General features: G+C 39.6%; 2 protein-coding genes across 6 annotated transcripts in view; one reads left to right on the forward strand and one right to left on the reverse strand.

Moving 5' to 3' along the window:
* Window positions 1-9,688, forward strand: part of C9H2orf88 (chromosome 9 C2orf88 homolog) — a 37,704-nt gene extending 28,016 nt beyond the window's left edge. Inside the window, exon 2 of the mRNA XM_046019827.1 lies at window positions 8,250-9,688. Coding sequence (XP_045875783.1) covers window positions 8,412-8,699 — 288 coding nt within the window. The 5' untranslated portion in view covers window positions 8,250-8,411 and the 3' untranslated portion in view covers window positions 8,700-9,688. The remainder of the gene's footprint in view (window positions 1-8,249) is intronic.
* Window positions 9,689-13,441: 3,753 nt separating this feature from the next.
* Window positions 13,442-18,631, reverse strand: part of HIBCH (3-hydroxyisobutyryl-CoA hydrolase) — a 104,442-nt gene continuing 99,252 nt past the window's right edge. For all 5 annotated transcript variants that reach the window (XM_046019697.1, XM_046019699.1, XM_046019698.1 and 2 more), the window contains 2 exons: window positions 16,851-16,884; window positions 13,442-13,977 (listed from right to left, as the gene is read on the reverse strand). In XM_046019697.1, the coding sequence (XP_045875653.1) occupies window positions 13,862-13,977; window positions 16,851-16,884 (150 nt within the window). In that variant the 3' untranslated portion in view covers window positions 13,442-13,861. The remainder of the gene's footprint in view (window positions 13,978-16,850; window positions 16,885-18,631) is intronic.

Raw genomic sequence — 18,631 nt, forward strand, 5'->3', positions numbered from 1 at the left:
AATTCAAGTTTTGAATATAATTCAATGAAGTTCTATAAATTCAAGAGGATATTTAATACTTAAAAACATAAGCTATGACTGGATAAGGTATTGTTGGAGCAACTGTTATTCCAAGAGGAGACTGAATTAGGGATGGAAGTTCCATGATTAGTTGCCATGTGACCTCTCTGAGTCAGTTTCCTCTGCAAGGGGAAATAATGCCTGTTTGCCATTTCATCTGAGTTGGGAAGAAGGAGATGGTAAACATAAGTAGTAAATTGCAGTGAAGAGCAACTACAGAACAGCAGTCTTCTATTATTGATAAAAACACTATGGCTAAAGTAACAGAAAGTTATGACACAAATATCTTACCAAGTACTTGGAGGTCCTACAGACCATTGAGAGATGTACTCAAACTAGTAACATTCTATCCCTTGCTATACTCTTCAATCTAGTTCTTTCGGTAAAGTTATACATCCCTCTCCCCACTCTACCCCTATAGCTACTACTTCAGGAACAATACTGTTAAGGAAAAAGGCCTGCACATTTTCAAATTGATTTCTCTTTTATTGACATTATTCCAACCCAAAGCACTCCCCAAGTTCCCAAAGGAAGTAAGAAATGGATAAAGCCCTTGAACTGGCAATGGTGGGTAGAAGGCGGCTTCTTGCTCTTCTGTAGGTGATAAATATGACCACTCAGTTTGGGCTGATTCAGGCCAGGGTGAGAACAAAAGAAACCACATGTCTATCACAGGAATCATACATGAGTTAGTCTGTGCTTTGGACGCTGCCCCACCACTTTAAGAGCTAGAATTTTAGACTGATTCAAGCACGCATCCCTTTTCAGGTATAAATGTCCCCTGGATTTAGGTCTCCCAGGATATTCTCAAAAACTGTTACATATATTTTATTGAAGTAAAAATTGGAGTAAAGTAATAGTACAATTTAACAAATTCTGACAAGTGTAAATATCCACGTAATCAACACTCTAATCAAGATGTACATTTCCATTACTCAGAAAATTCTCTCATGTCCCCTTCTAAGCAGTCCTTACCCAAAGAGAATCACTTATGGTGTCCATTTATGGGATTAATATTCCATTCTTAAAATTCATAGAAATATCATCAGACTTTTGTATCTGGCTCAACATATTTCTGAGACTCACCCATGTTGTTGCATTCTTTTTTGTCAACTAGTATTCCATTTCATGGAGATCCCAAATGTCCCTAACCATTAGGCCCACAGATGGACATTTCAGTTGTTTTCAGCTTTGACTGCTGTGAATAAAGCTTCAGTGGACATTATTATGCAAATACTTTTCTTTTTTTTGCTGACATGTTTCAATTTGTCTTAAATGAATACTTAGAAATATATATACATCATTTTGGGGAGCAGTAACACCTTAACAATATTGTCTTTGATATCATAAACATTTCTATTTAGATTTTCTCGGTAACAATTTGTATTATTCATACAAGTACACAAATACACAATATACAATGTAGTTCTTTCATATATTTTGTTATGTTTATCCCTATTTATACTTTTCACCCAACTGTAAGTGGCATTAATGTCATCTCCCAATTATTCACTAAGTATAAATGGTTGATTTTTGTATATCAGTTTTAGATCTTAAGACTTTGCTAAAATATCCTAATTTTTTGTACATATTCATAATCCTTAGGATTTTCTACATACACAATCATGACATCGCAAATGAAGGCAATTTCCTTTCTCTTCCTGACAGTCTTTGGATTTCTTCCCTCCCCCTAATGCAACATTAGCAGCAATCATGAGAATGAACATTGCTGATTTATTCCTATCATAGAAAAATTATTGGTCTTTTACCATTAAGGTTAACATTAGTTTGAGGAAATTCCTATTGCTAGTTTGCTGAGAATTTTTATCATGAATGGTGCTAATGATATTACCAGATGTTTTTTCTGCATTTATTGTTAGGATTATCTAGCTACGGTAATCTTTTTTATGTTAATACGTATTTCTTGACTTTTGAATAGTACATTCTTTCTTGCATTCCTGGTATAAATCCCACTTGTCATGATGTAGTAACCATTTTATATAGGAATTCAGTTTGCCATTAAAAAAAAAAAAAGGTTGGGGCGCCTGGGTGGCTCAGTGGGTTAAAGCCTCTGCTTTCAGCTCAGGTCATGATCCCAGAGTCCTGGGATCCAGCCCGGCATCGGGCTCTCTGCTCAGCAGGGAGCCTGCTTCCTCCTCTCTCTCTCTCTGCCTCTCTGCCTACTTGTGATCTCTGTCTGTCAAATAAATAAATAAAATCTTAAAAAAAAAAAAAAGGTCTATGTCTGTGTTCCTGAGGGTTACTGGCTTGTAGAGGTTTTTTTTTTGTTTGTTTTTGTTTTTGCCTTTTTTTCCCCTTTCAAGTGTCTTAGCTTCTGTTAACAGTGTAATCCTGACATGACACAGAATAAATTTAGGTGTTTTCTGTTTTCTGAAGAGCTTAAGACTCGTATTCTTTCCTGGAGTGTTTGAAAGAATTTAGAGCTCTAGCTAGCAACTTAGGCCTGGAGGTTTCTTTTTTGGAAAGATTCAAATTACAAATCCAATTTCTTTAATAGATAAAGAGCTAATTGATAAAGACTTTCTCTTGTGCTAGTTTTGGTCATTTGGTATTGATATAAAGTTCATAATATTCCCATGTTGGTCTTGTACATAGCATCTGTACTCTTTTCTTGCATACATCTTGGCAATGTGTGTCCTATCATTTTTCTTGATCAGACTAGAGACTTATCTATTTTATTAAATCTTTTTAAAAACCAGCATTGGTTTCATTGCTTTTCTCTACGTTTGCCCTTTTTGCCTTCATTGATTTCTGTTCTTACCCATTTTATTTCCTTCTACTTACTTTGGGTTTACTTTTCTTTTTCTAGCTTCTTAAAGTAAAAGCTTAGATCACTGATTTAAACTAAACCTTTTTTGCTACAAGCATTTGAAATCCCATTAATTTCCCTCTAAGTTTTTGTGGTGCATTTCAAAATTTTTGGTATGTTATGGTTTCTATTTAGTTGAAAACATTTTAATTTCCTTATAATTTCTTCTGTGTCCCATGGTTTATTCAGAAATGTGATAGTTTCCAGGTACTGGGGGGCTTTTCTGGTTTTTTTATTGCCACTTATTTCTAATTTAACTCTAATGGTTGGGAAATAAAGCTTACAAGGTTTTGAAATTTTTTGAGACCACCATGTAGTTTTTTTTTAAGAGTATATATCCTACCGCTGTTGGGTACAGCCTTTTATAAATGTCAGCCCAAGGTGAATCCTAGTGTGGTTCAAAACTTGAATTCCTTGTTTTTTCCTTTGGATATTCTCTCAGTTACTGAGAGCAATGTTCATTTCTCCCTTGAGTTCTCTACTTTCAAACTCTGTTAATAGTTACATATATATTTATGATTGTCATATCTTCCTCATTGACACACACAGATGCCTCTATCTGATAATCCCCCTGGTCTTGAACTCTACTTTGTCTGAATGTCAGCAGTATTTTTCATGCTTCCTATTTGCAAGGTGTATCCTTTCTAACCCTCTTGCTTGCAACCTTTATATTTAATGTACCTCTCTTGTAGGTAACATATGTGGTTGGATTCTTAAAAGACTTTATTTTTTAGAGCAGTTTTAGGGTCACAGCAAAATTGAAGGCAGTAGAGAGCCCCTGCATCCCCACCCTCAACACATACGGCCTCACCTCCTATCAGTATCCCACTCCAGAATGCTACATTTGTTACACTGACATACCATCACTCCAAGCCCATAGTTACATTAAGGTTCATTCTGTGTTGTACATTCTATGGATTTTGACAAATATATAATGGAAATGTATCTACCATTGTAGTATCATATGGAGTAGTCCACTGCCCTACAAATGGTCTGTGTTTCACCTATTCAACCCTCCCTCCTCTCTAACCCCTGGCAACAACCAATGGACTTTTTACTATTCCTTTGTTTTACCCTTTCCAAAATATCAGAGTTGGAAAGATTGGCTTAACTTAGTAATAAGCATTTAAGCTTCCTCCTTTTCCTTCCATGGCTTGACAACTCACTTCTCTTTAGCACCTAATAATACTCCATCGTCTGGATATACCCGTTTATCCAGTTACCCAAAGGCCATTTTGGATACCTCCAACTTTTGGCAATTAAGAACAAAACTACTATAAACATCCATATGTTGACTTTGGTGTGGACACAATTTCTCAGTTCATTTGGGTAAATACCAAGGAGTGTGACTACGAGTTCATATGGTAAGATTAGGTTTTGTTTGGTAAGAAACTCCACCCTTACTTCCAAAGTGGCTGTACTATTTTGCATTCTCACCAGCAATGAATGAGTCATCCTTGTCAGCATTTGATGTCATCAGTGTTTGAATTTTCACCATTTTTGTAAGTTATAATGGTATCTCAGTGTTGTTTTAATTTGTTCCCCAAGGTAGAATGTTGAACACCTTTTCATATGTTTATTTGACATCTTCATTTCTTCTTTGGTGAGGCATCAGTTTAGATCTGTTGCCCATTTTTAAATCAGGTTGTTTCCTTGAGTTTTAAGAGTTCTTTGTACATTGAAGGTAATTTGCAAATATCTTCTCTCAGTCTGTGGCTTCTTGTTGTCTTGACAGTGTCTTCCATGAAGCCAAAGTTTTTAAACAAATTCTCAATTATTTCTTTCATGCCCTTTGGTGGTGTATCTCAAAGGTGATTGCCAAATGCAAGGTCCTCTAGATTTATCTAGATTTATCTCCTAAATGCTATCTTCTAGGAGTCTTATAGTTTCATGTTTTACACTTAGGTCTGTGATCCATTTTGAGTTAATTTTGGTGAAGGGTATAGGTCTGTGTCTAGGTTTTTTACATGTGGCTACACAGCTGTTTCAGCACATGTTGAAAAGACTCTTTGCTCCACTCTTATCACCTTTGCTCCTTTGTCAAAGATCTGTTGACTATGTTTGTGTGGCTTGAATTTTACTTTTTAAGTCTTTAAGCTGAAATGTTTAGTCCATTTCCTTCTAAATTTTTGATATGTAAAGATTTAAGTCAGTCACTTTACTGTTTTCTAATTGTCCCATTTTCTTTCTTCTTACATTCTTCCTTTCCTGTTGTTCTCTGGGTTCAATGTGTCTAAATCCTTATTGTTCTTAAGACATACTTTATCTTTCCCCCATTTTTCAGATTGGACAGATCTATAGATATATGTTCATTAATCCTTTCTTAAGTATTCAATAGCTCATACAAATGAGTTTTTCATTTTAGTTCTTGGGTTTACTTTTTTCTTTACACTTCCCATTGCTGAGATTCTCTACTTGTTCAGTCTTTATGATCATTTTTCCTTTATGTCCTTGAACATAAGCAGCTCTACAGTTCTATTTAGTTAACTACCAAATGCTGGGTCATTTTGGAGTCTATTTCTAGTAACTTTTTTCTTGGACATGGGGCACATTTTCCTGCTTTGCATAGCAAGTCGTTTTTTATTCTAGGATGGACATTATGGACAGGAGTCTGGATTATGTCATTATCTTTTATATGGTACTGTTTTCTTCTTTGTTGGAACTTAGTCCCACATGGCCTATGGCTAGCTAGCCTGTTTTTGTGAGGTTTTATTGGAACACAGGCACTGCCTACTTGTTCACATATTATCTAGGGCCTTTTTTTTTCTTGAAAGTGAGTGTGTATGCGCAAATCGGCAGAGAGGCAGAAGAAGAAAGAATCTCTTAAGCAGGCTCTGTGCCATGCAGAGCCCAACCCAGGGCCTGACCTCACAACCCTGAGATCATGATCTTCGCTGGAATCAAGAGTCAGACGCTGAACTGCCGGGAGCACCTGCAGCAGAAGTGCCGCTTCTGCACTACAACAGCAGAACCGCACAGCTGGGACACAGACCATCTGACTTAAAAACCTGCATTCTATGCTACCCAGCCCTTTAAGAAAGTTTGTCAACCCCTGCTCTAGGATTCACACCTGCCTCCTAAGGTTTCTGTGAGGCTTCTCCACTGAGGCTGGTCTTGGAACTCCAAGGGTTCTAGAGCACTAACTTATGATAAGTCTTGCAAATCCTCTCCCTGTATGTGCACGTCCTAAGTCCTCACGTGATCTTGATGAGACCCCATCAATGAAAGACCCCATTTCTGCCTCTCCCCACAGCTCCCTTGTCTCTGGAAATTTCATCTACCCTCAGGATTCCAACCTCTTCAACTCAGCAGGACTGCCACTCTGCTCGGGCCCAACCTCCCTGAGATAACGCTCAAAGATGTTTCCAGGCACGATGCTAAACTGTGGAGTTTAACATTCCGTGTTTCCCTTCTCTTGAGGATCACAGTCCTCCGCTGTTGTTCAGATATATTTTGTCCAGGTTTAAAGTCATTTTGGTGAGGGTAAACCTGGTACTACTTTGAAAGCTGCTTTTGCAAAACCAGAGATCCTAGAAAACAGAATTATCATGAAGACTCTATTCATTGTTTAAAAAAAAAAAATTTTTTTTGAGAGAGGAAAAAAAAGTGGGAGGAGGGGCAGAGGGAGAAGCAGACTCCCCACGAAGCAGGTAGCCCTATGTGGGATTTGATCCTAGGCCTCTGGGATCATGACCTGAGCTGAAAACAGACTTTAAATGACTGAGCCACCCAGCTGGCTTACTCATTGCCTTTCATTTGACATTTATTGAATAATCATTTTCAGGTTAACTATGTACAATTCCCTTAACCATTCCTCATAGTACAAAACGGATACTGTGTAAGCCATTATACCTTGGTGATGTACAACCAGGACAGTTCCTGTCTTTAAGGAGTTGTCTAGTAAACCAAGCGATACACATCTCTTGCTCCATTTTGGAAACACATCTTTGGCAAGGTATATGGAACTAAGGGTAATAAAAGCAGAGGACTAGATTTCTTCCACTTCCCGACCATATGTCCTTATAAGGGGTAGTAGTATGGGAGAAATTGGGAGATTTTGTAGAAATCTAAATATTGTCAAATAGCAAAGGTTACCTGTTCTGGGCTTATTATAAACTACTTTAAAACTACCATGCATTTTAAATCTTTTTTTTTTTTCAAATTTGGGATCTATATTAAAATAACAATTTTCCCATCATTAGTAATATAGTCAAGAGATAAATTCAAGAAATACTCAAAAGGAAAAAAATAAATCTCTCTCTACCCCATGATCTGTTGACCTTTGTGCTACCTTTTGTATATTTAGTTCTATACCTTATTACGTGTGTATTTACTAAAAGCAGACATTGTTTAATAAAAATAATGTCCTTTAGATCGATAGTTTTGTTTCAGAAGTCAGCCAGCCGAGTTTGATTTTACGAGCCTTTCTAGAGCTCCGTCTTTTTGGTGCATAGTGCCGCGGAGACTTCACCTGTGCTTTCTCATGGCTAGACTCCCTCCAGCGACGTTGCTTTGTACTCAGCTACCCTGAAGTCCTATCTCAAGAGAAGTTCATTCAGAGAGAGCACCCAGTTGCGAGGCTCAGAACGCACATCATGAGCACCGCAGCCTACTTTCTGGCCAGACATCAGACAAGAGTGAGACATTTTAGGGAGGAAACCTTTAGCCCATTTTAATCTGAACTTTTCCTATAGTTTCATAGGGAACATCTAGAGGTGGCTTTGCCACATCTAACTTGTGTTGCCTCAAGGCTGTTATTCTGTCTCTTTAGTTGTAAACATCTAACCAGGGGACAGACAGAGCCTGACTCTGATAACAGCCCAGGAACGTGTAGGCTCACGAGGTTTGAGGCAGGAGCAAATGTTTTATATGCTTGTTTCCTTCAACAGGACAGATCAGGGGCTGGCAAATATTTTCTATGAAGGGCCAGAGAGTGATTATTTCAGGCATTTCAGGACACATGGTCTCCATCAAAACCACTCATCTCTGCACCGTAGCATGAAATTAGCCAGAGCCAACATACAAACAGCATAGCTGTGTTCGAATAAACTTAATTTACAAAAACAGGCAGCTAGTATTTGAGCCAAAGGCTAGTTTGCTGAACCCTGGTATACAAAAATAAATCTAGGCTAGCAAATTTAAACTGTTTTTAGATTTATAAAATTTTCCAGACCTTGAAAAAATATTTTCCTGTTTTGTAAATTGCCAATTTTACTGAGTTGTGTTCTTTCTGTTGATAAGATAAAGCTATTCTTACCTCACAAGTGACCAAAGTGGTAAAGGGATGGTCTCTACATGCTACCTAATTACACAGTATTTTGCATTTGGTAGCTTCAAAATGAAACTTTTCTTTTCACAGATAAACACTACAGGTGAAGACTGGCAAGAAGAAACACTGATTTCTAAGTGCCTGGAAAGGAAAAGCTCTGGTCAGTTTCACGTGGACAAGCCCAGCGTTTTGCAGAGATGCCGCAGCAGTAGTCTCCGCTACTGCTTCTCTGCACTCAGCGCTCCACGTAACATGGGCTGCATGAAATCAAAGCAAACTTTCCCATTTCCGACCACATTTGAGAGTGAGAAGCGACATGCAAGCGAAGAAAGCTTTATTCCTGAAGAGAGATTTCTACCGAAGATGCCTGCTCCAGTTACTGCCGACAAGGAAGTGAAGGAACCACGAGGGCCTGAAATCGTGGTCTTCGAGTTTGCACACCGCCTGTCGCAGGAAATCCTGAGCGACGCCCTGCAGCAGTGGGCGGGCAACAACATGAAGTACCACGACATCCCGTACATCGAGAGTGAGGGGCCCTGATGCCGTAGGACGCCGAGGATAACTTTCTAGAATTGTGGAGGAAGTTGGTGCTAGTTTAAATACATGAAATAATAGCAAAAACTGGTGTGAATAAATAAATTACTCCATCGGGATGGAGGGAAAAAAAGTCCACGATAATATCAGGAGTATACAGGAGTACCGAACATGACATACAATAAGCACTTTTATGTTAACAGCAAATTCTCGCTGCTGGGTCTTGGGCTGGAGCCATTTTAAAGGGCTAAGCACGGGCCCGCACCACGGTGCCAGCTGTGTGTCGGACCACTTCCTTCCTGAGCACTAGTAGCAGCGCCAAAGAAATCAAATGGTTATTTTAAAGATGCTCCTTTTAAGATAACTATTTGTTAATTTACACACACAAGTTACGAAAAGGATTTTTCAGATGTCTTGGCAAGGAACTTGCACCTAAGCCATGGTAAATACTAGCGGGTCGTTTGTCAAAGCCATTGGTGTCAAGGATCCCTACTGAATACATATGATCAAGCAGTAGAAAGCACCCCTTGTAGAAGTCCACCTTGAAACCCGTTCTTAACCACCTTCGACCTCAGGTCCCTAACTAACCATAGCTGTTATTATAGGACTCAAGACTCACACATCAGGCATCTGAACAGGACACAATTTATAGAAGTCACGACACTAAAGTTTATGGCATTGAATTAAGCAGCCCAGTGATATAACAAAACAAGAATTTTTATGAACACCAAAATATTAAAATAACAGAAGCCCTACTCAAGGTAGAAAGCAGAGCCTGTTCTTAGTGCTGCAGGTCTATGAAGTTTTACTGTCTCAAAGATGTAGAGAGTTGGTGTAATGGGCTCTCATTCCCATTCAGAGTACTGTGGGACCAGTCTATGCATGAGTCTATATAGTTGCATTACAAAACAGAAGATCAAGCACTCCCTGGAACAGTACTCGTGTATTTTTTTTATGGTAACGATGCTCATAAGGCATTTCCAGCCATATACTATTTTCTTTTTTTTTTTTTTAAAGATTTTATTTATTTATTTGACAGAGAGAGATCACAAGTAGACAGAGAGGCAGGCAGAGAGAGAGAGAGGGAAGCAGGCTCCCCGCCGAGCAGAGAGCCCGATGCGGGACTCGATCCCAGGACCCCGAGATCATGACCTGAGCCGAAGGCAGCGGCTTAACCCACTGAGCCACCCAGGCGCCCCATATACTATTTTCTTAAATTTGGCTAACTTTTTGGGGAATTTTTTTCTTCCCAAGAACTAAGTACTGTTTAAAATCGATGGAACAGAAAATCTGGGAGTGGAAGAAGACACTAAGAAAACATAGGCTGCAGAAAAACTGGGACTCGGTCTCTAGAATGGTCTTTTCATCCAGATTTGTTACACACTGATTTAGTTGGAAAGGGAATTACTTAAGTCTGTGTGCATTAAATTCTTACTAAGATTCAACAGACCCTTGTCACTGATAGCTAAAGGAAGGCAGAAAAAGACTGTGACCTTTTTAATGAGATAAATATGTATTTGGCCTTGGAAGCAGGCAGAAACGCTACCTTTAATTTTAACAACTATCCTTTCAAACCCACAAAGTGAACTCTCCCTGTTGTGTGGACAAAGAGTGTCCTTTGAAGTGAGTTGTGTGCCATCTTTCAGTTGCCAAAGGACACCTAGTCCTTCAACTTTCATTTTACCTAGTCCCAGGATTTGAACTGTCCTATTGTACTTGCAATCTAGAAACTCACACAGTAGAAAAACCATGTCCCCTGTTAATATAAAGATCTGAAGTCCGAAGGCTAAGGATCAAAGGTTTTCTGAAAATGCAAAATATCTTTCGAGCTCGTGAAGAAAAATTTAAGTTTTTGAGCATACTAATGACTCAGACAACAGCCTAGATGTTGCCATTTTTCATTCATTTTGTATCTCACAACAGGCCACTTTTGCTCCAAAGTCATTTACTATTTAAAAGATACAGTATTAGGGTGAGGACACAAAGCCATAGCCACACTAAATTTTTCAGCACACATATGATGTAGACTGTTGAGTTTTCTTATAAATATGTTAACCTCAGGTTCCTCCTGTGCCTGGGCCCCTATGTCCCAGGGGTGTAGCAGGGATGCCTGCCAGGTCCACATCTAGCAAGAATTCTCTGTCGCCACTCTGACACCACAGCAGTACGGTTCTGTCACCAAGCACCAACACCTCACTACTGGCTCATTTTAACAGAGCATAGATCTTGCAACATAGAATTATCTTGGAAATATATGCTCTGTTATGTCAAACTATGGACAAGGAATTAGGAGGCCTGCATCATCAGAGTTAGTCAAGATACCAAACTGGGGCCAGGCAGGAAAAAGAACCAGGTAAACAGATTAGCGCAGCATCCGATATCATCAAGACATAGTTTGGTCTTGATGATGAGAACAGAGGAGAATCTGTTTCTTTCATACCTTCGTATCTAAATATTGGATCTACTTCATTCTGAACTTTCATGAACAGTGAAAGAATGGAGGATCTATGTGATAAGGAAGGAACATGTAGAACAGAAGACAGAATTCTTAGCTACTGCAAAGGAAACATTTGTTCCGACTGAGAGATCACAAACACAAATGAAAGAATAGTGGCCAAATTATACGAGAAAGGAAACCGGGAAAAAGAGGGCCCAAGAAACAGCACTCACATCAGGCTCTGTCAGAAGACACGCGGCAAAAACAAGTTTCCAGTGTTCTCGCTGAAGGAAGGGACAGTAGCAAGTTCCTTTCTTTACCGCACTGGCACGTGCCCAACCACTGAATCTTCTCCCTTCAGAACATCCAGAACAGGGGCAGGCGAGCCCAGGGTAACCAGGTACCTTGGATGGCAACGGCAAGGGCAGCAGGTGACCAGAGGAAGCCTGCCGGTCCCTCACCGAGCCCGCCCGCCCACCCAGGTGACGGGCTCTTGTGTTGTTCCCTTTCAGCTGCCGGTGTCTGGTCCCAGAGGTCTCAATTTTCAGTTCGCTTACCTGTTCTTTGCACATTACCTGAGGTCACTAGCACTCAAAGCACAATTTAAGGAGATAAAACTGATCTTAGTTCCACAGGAATAATTTGTGTCAAATTGCCTTATTAGTATTAAAAACAGACGCACTGAATGAAGGAGCTGGCCTGACACTCCTACCCCACTTAGGATCACCGGCACTTGATGAGAAGAGGGAGCTGTACTTCTGTATTCTATGGCTTTAGAAATCAAAGTTAGAGACACATGAGCAATACTGTCAAGGCACAGTGAGTTAAAAACAAAGTTCCAGCAAATATATATTGTTTGCTTCATCGTAATGCCCTCGTCCTGTATTTGTGGGGCCCGAAAGGACAGGCCTTCCTTGGAGCACTGGGCACAAGCTCAGATGTACTCCCTATATATTACTGTGCAAAACTCAAGTTTTGTTAATTCTCCTCCCTGTAAGACTTAGCTATGAAATGGTATTTTTCCAAATATTTTTGTGAAAGCATTTTTTTCTAACCATACAATAAAAGTCTAGTTGCCATGAACTAGCTGAGTTTTGATTAAAGCAGATGCCTTTCGATATTGTGTACTGTCCAATTTTTTGATATAAAGAGCTTAACGTTTTCTGCATTTCTAATGAACACAAAGTGAATAAAACTCCACTGACAGAAATAATTTCTTGGATCATTCAGGTCCAATTTAAGAGCTTTAAGAACATAAATGTAAACATGTCCACTACCATGCCATCTGTAGTCTCAATCTGTTCTTGACTTTTGGGGGTGGGGGTGGAATGCTTCATGTTAAATATTTAGAAAACTTAAAGCAACTCCCAGATTGCAGTTCCCTCACCTATAAGAAGGGTGCAGGATATGACCTCTGATGTCTTTTCAGTTCTGCCACTTTCTGTTCTTAAAAACGAGAAGTTCCCTTAGTTTCTGAGTGGTTTGGGATGAAGGGAAAACTCTAAGTCACAAAAAAAAAAAAATGATAAACTGACCCTTAAAGATTATTCTTACCCTGACTTTAATGTCCCAAGTCTGGAACACCCTGCAGTTTCTTGTGTACCTTAAGAAAAACTTATTTTGTCAACAGTTTTGGAATGTGTTTCTATTCTGAACAAAAAGTTGTTGTTGTTGTTGTTTTTCTCCTGATTTATACTATGTAACAGCAAATAACTTATCACACACAAGTTTAATGTAAATTGTAAAAAGCAATGTTCTCTATTTTAGAGATTGGAGTTTCCTAATTCCTCATTCTTTCAGACTAACAAATCCACAAAACAACCATTACTTTCACCATAGGGAGGGATTCTGGTTAACTTGAGGGAAGACAAAAGCTGAGTTAATAATACCAGAGACAACCTCATAAAAACCTCTTCGCTTTGACTGAGATTTCTAATATTATAAAAGGAACACTTCTATCGTAACATAATTACTTTAAAACAGGCTTATATATCCAGAAAATTCTCTGAAGCATTAACAAAATAGCCAAAAAATTTCAGGATTGTTTTTTTAATAATCTATACATAAGTTTATTTAATCAACATAAAAACTACTTCCCAAAACCAAAACACAAGGTTCTCATTTCAATTAGATATTTAAGACCTTCAAATTTTCCCATTTTTTTTTAAAGATTTTATTTATTTTTTTATATATTTGACAGATCACAAGTAGGCAGAGAGGCAGGCAGAGAGAAAGAGTGGGGGAAGCAGGCTCCCCGCTGAGCAGAGAGCCCAATGCGGGGCTCGATCCCAGGACCCTGGGATCATGACCTGAGCCGAAGGCAGAGGCTTTAACCCACTGAGCCACCCAGGCGCCCCTCAAATTTTCCCATTTTTATAAAACGGGCTGGCAAATATTTTCTGAAAAGGATCAGATAGTATTTTAGGCTTTGCAGGATTTAAGGTGTCTGTTGCACTACTCAAAGCAGCGGCAGACAATAGGTAAACAGCCGAGTGTAGCGACACGCCAGTCGATACTTACTTATGAGCACGGATATGAAATTGCGTGTAACTTTCACATGTCATGACATATTAGTCATTGATTTTTTTTTTCCTCAGCCATTTAAAAATGCAGAGAACATTCTTAGCTTGTGGAAAAAAAAAAACAGCAACAGGCAGCAGGCCAGATCTGGCCCATGTACTATAGTTTGCCAACAAGTGCTCCAAAACAATCCCTTAAAAATCTAGTCACCTTAGAATTTCAAATCGTTACTTCCCAGAGACTTAAAGTAATTATTCAAATCTTCATCAGTAACTTCTTTTAGATCAGCTGGTTTCCACTTTGGACTCTGGTCTTTATCTATTAAAACTGTCAAGTGAAGACATAAGAAATGTTAGTATGTTTCCTTCCGGTATTACCAGATTTTAATTACTGAATTGACAGAAACTACCTTACCACAAGACATATTTTCTCTAGCACATTTTTTTCCTGCAAAGTTAAAATTTTTGCATGTGTTCCATTTTTCTTTTAAATTAAGGCTCCAGAGGATTTGGATGGACAGTAACGTACTGATGATGACTCATGTGGTCACTTCCCACTCCACTAAGTCTGATGCCTGCAGCTTGAACACAGCCTATGAACTAATGTGCCTCAAGCCTTAGTCTTCTCCAAACAAAATCGTAAATGAAATCTTGCTGCTATAAAACAGCTAAAACCAGAGTTGATGTGGTTTAAAGGGAAGGCAGGGGAGGGTGGAGGGCCCAGATTTGCCTTCTAAACTCCTCCACGTTGAATTGAAAGGAAAATTACTTGAAGCAGAGGGAAGGGGATTACTTTACGCATAATTAAAAGTGGATACTGCTGTTCTGCTGAATCCTCTAGTTCACAGAGCTCTGAATTAAAATAGCAGACTGTCTTCAGGGTATCCTAAGAAACTACTTCTCTTATTTCGGTGTAGTCATCATTTACTGTGCTCACACAGCATCCGCATTGGATCATAAGTATGAGGCAATTGGCAAACCTGTCCTTTAAGAAGGGAAGGGGTTGTCCGTTTCCTGGTTGTGCGAGTATACTACCGTATTACAGTCATTACTGCTTGGGAAAACTTGGTGACAGGTACACAGGATCCTTCTATATTATTTCGTACAACTATAAATCTACAATTATCTCAAAAAAATTTTAAAAAAATAGTGGGGGGGGGGACTACACTTAGTATGGTTGTGGTAGAGAACTTTAACCATGCTTAAAATGTGCGTAATTCTTGGGGAGACCGGAGGGTTTTTTGTTTTTTGTTTCTAAGATTTATTTAGAGAGTGCTCAAACGAGGGAGCGGGGAGGGACCAAGGGAGAGGAAGAGGGACTCTCGAGCATGATGCAGGACTCCATCTCACGACCCTGAGATCTGACCTGACCCAAACCAACACTTGGATGCTTCTACTGCCTGCACCACTCAGGTGCCCCACACTGGAGATTTTTAAGTCTGGGCTGCCTAGCTACAGGATTCTAGCTAGTATCAGATCAGTGGTAACACTGATGTTATGATCCTTGCCAATCTGGCAGTTTTACATTCCCCAAACAGCATAAGTAAAAACAATTCTGGAACATTCCTTTCTTCAAGAATCTCTTCCCTTAAAGCCCTCTGGCCAAAGCTATCATGGTATCTACCTCTCCAACAGTCTGCTGAAGAGCAAAAGGAAAGAATATTAATAAAATCTGTATGTTCTTTTCACACAGACAGAATTTTTTTTTTTACTTAGCACAGATATAACAAGTTCCTGCCATGTAGACAGCTCAGGTTCTTTCAAGTCTCATGAGGCACCCACTCAAATTCCTTTTGGTAACTCTCTAGTTCTGCTGAAATCTGTATTTATTTTCTTCTATAACCAGGAAGAAGCTTATTTGAGCTGTTAAGAGTAAGAATTTTTGACAACCATTCCCCTAAATTTGCTAGTTTATTTTATCTAATTTGCTAACATATTTTATAATTAGCAAACTGTAGCAAACATTTGGTTATTATGCAAGCACAGCAAACAGTGTGACCCAGATAGAGGCTGCCTGCAAAACAGGGAGGTTGTGCTGAGAGATGAGGCAGTATACTCTTTCTTCATTAAAAAGTAGCTTGATAAGCTCCTGCGTTATGAATCATAACTTGGATGCTGCCTGGTTTCAACTGTTTCCATCAAATAATTGACAGTGTACATGAAAACAATACCTTTGTTTTTTAAGTTTAAGAGGGCTGCTATAACATCAAATGAATGCATTAAAACCCAAGTAGCACACAGGTCCTCCTGATATCAAAGGTCCAGCCTCTGATCCACATGCAGCAAGAATTTGCAGGGAATTGGTGGGGAAATGCATATTTTACTTGTTTTTATAAAACATACAGCCATTTCCTCTGACTCAATTCCCTGAATCCTCTAAAAGGATTTGAATCCCTGCTTATTTCTGATGTTGTGCTGTAAGATAAGAGAATTCTACAACAGTGACCAGTCTTTATCAAAGCTTACATAAGCTCAGAGAATATAATCTTTTATTCAGATAAAGTATATACAGAGTCTCTATTAAAGCAATCCATAAAAACATTTAAAAATCAGATACGCAAAATGCATGCAAAGGGGAAAACTCACTTATGCAACATAAATGGCAGCTATTACTTATGGGGATACGGGCTTATACATACACAGTTCGCAGATTTGCTATGAACAAAAAATATACCATTTCACTTTCTCTAAATATGCTAACTTTGGAGATGATAAAAACAAATTAATAAGAACATTAGCGGATGTTACTAATTATGTCTTTTTTTTTTTTTTTTTTTCCCAATGTCAGTGTTTAACTGCTTAGATACAGGCAAAGAGGTAATAGGGAGCAGCCAGGCCAGTACTAGAGAGAGGCGGGGGAGGGGACTTGAGGCTTCTTGCAAGGGAATAAATGCAATTTTCCAAGGCTCCAGAAGTAGAATGAGTTTTCAGACCCAGCTGTACTTAGCAGAGGCAGTCCATGAGACTGGAGAAGCAGGATTACCTCTTACATACAAATTAGGGAGTGGTGAAACAGGTTATGTGAATTTTTCCAACAATACTGATTTCAAAGACTGATATTCCCTTATGCGCCAGCTGGTAGTAAGAAATCTTTATGAAAGTGGAATTTTCACTAATAAAACAACTATCATCTTTGATTAACAGTATATGCTCACAAATCCTATTTCCATAATAGCCAGGAAGAAAACAATCATCACTTACCTGCCCTGACACCTTCAAAAAAGTCATGGCCTCCCTGAAAGAAAATTGAGATTAAATGGTGAATCCTTATTCCCAGTGATGATCTGTCTTCTCCACTCCCATGGCCACAGCCTGAAATCAACAGAGACTGGAACACCTGTATGACCCACTCTCTTGATCACCGCCTCCGATCCTGGTCTGCTCAAGTCCTACGACTTTTCACCACTTCACTGTGGTCACTTCCCCCTGAAAATGCCCTCATCTCCCTCAAGGCCAATCTTCTCCCCTTGAGTCTGTCCTGGCAAAATCCCAGCACCACCCGCCCCTACCATTTGCATCTGCCTGCTTTCAAGGGGCTAAATCTTGCTGCAGAAAAATCTGTGATTGGTTTCATTTACGCCTGGGTGGCTCAGTGGGTTAATGTCTCTGCCTTCAGCTCAGGTCATGATCCCAGGGTCCTGGGATCGAGCCCAGCATCAGGCTCTCTGCTCAGCAGGGAGTCTGCTTCCCTTCCTCTCTGCCTGCCTCTCCACCTACTTGTGATCTCTGTCAAATAAATAAATAAAATCTTTAAAATAAAATAAAATAAAATTCATGACCACAAATCTCAAACAGGCATGGAAAACTGCCCACTTCCCAAGATAATGATTTCAACTGTCTTCTGCCTTCTCAACCTCTACCCCTGGCAAATTTTTCTCTCACTGTATTCTCAGCTAATGACTTAACTTTCTACTTCATTACAAAAAGAGAAGTGCTAAGCCAAACATTTGCGGCTTGCCACCCCTAAACTACCTGCAGCCCAACTACTCCATCTGTACCATGCCTTCCCTTTCCTGACTGCGGAGAAAGCTCTTTCAAAGACCTGTTCTCAACCCCTCCCCCGCCATTCCTACTCATATCTCCTCTTCTCAAGGACTGTGCTTGAGAAGGTCGTCTGTCTTTATTTTTACCCCTGGCATCATCAGTGTAGGCAGCAAAACTCAGTGACTGACTGCAGTTCAAATATCGAATGGAGAAAGATGTGGCAGATATCTACAATGGAATACGATGCAGCGATCAAAAAAGAAATATTCCCATTTGCAATGACGTGGATGGAACTAGAGGGAATTATGCTAAGCAAAATAAGTCAGTCAGAGAAAGACAATTATCATACGATCTCACTGGTATGTGGAATTTAAGAAACAAAAGAGGGATCATAGGGGAAGAGAGGGAAGAATAAAACAAGATGAAACCAGAGAGGGAGACAAATCCTAAGAGACTCCTAATTGCAGGAAACAAACTGAGGGTTGCTGGAAGGGTGAGGGGTGGGGAGTGGGGGATGGGGGGATGGGGTACTGGGTGATGGACATTAAGGAGGGCACATGATGGAATGAGCGCTGGGTATTATTTAAGACTGATGAATCACAGACCTGAACCTCTGAAACCGATGATATATTACATGTTAATTTAAAAAAAACAGCAACAAATGTCTGGGCTCACCCGCTGCCCCTACTAGACAAGAACGACGTGACCTTGGGCTAGTTAACTTCTCGAATGCCAAGCTTCCTTATATGGAACGGCAATACCACACCGTCCATGTGAGGGTTATCGTACTGCACATCCCAGCACAGTGCCTGACATACAGTAAGTGCTCAGTAAACGTTCACTACTATCGGAACCAACATCATCTTTTGTCTCTACGGGGTCATTCCCGATCACTTATAAACAGGTGCCAGCATCTTCCACCTTATAAAATAACAAGGAACCTCACTTGATTCCACAGTCCAGCCTCTACCCCATTTGTTTCGAGAAGAGAAAGTCAC

This window comes from Meles meles, chromosome 9 (assembly GCF_922984935.1).
Source record: "Meles meles chromosome 9, mMelMel3.1 paternal haplotype, whole genome shotgun sequence".
Classification (NCBI taxonomy): Eukaryota; Metazoa; Chordata; class Mammalia; order Carnivora; family Mustelidae; genus Meles; species Meles meles.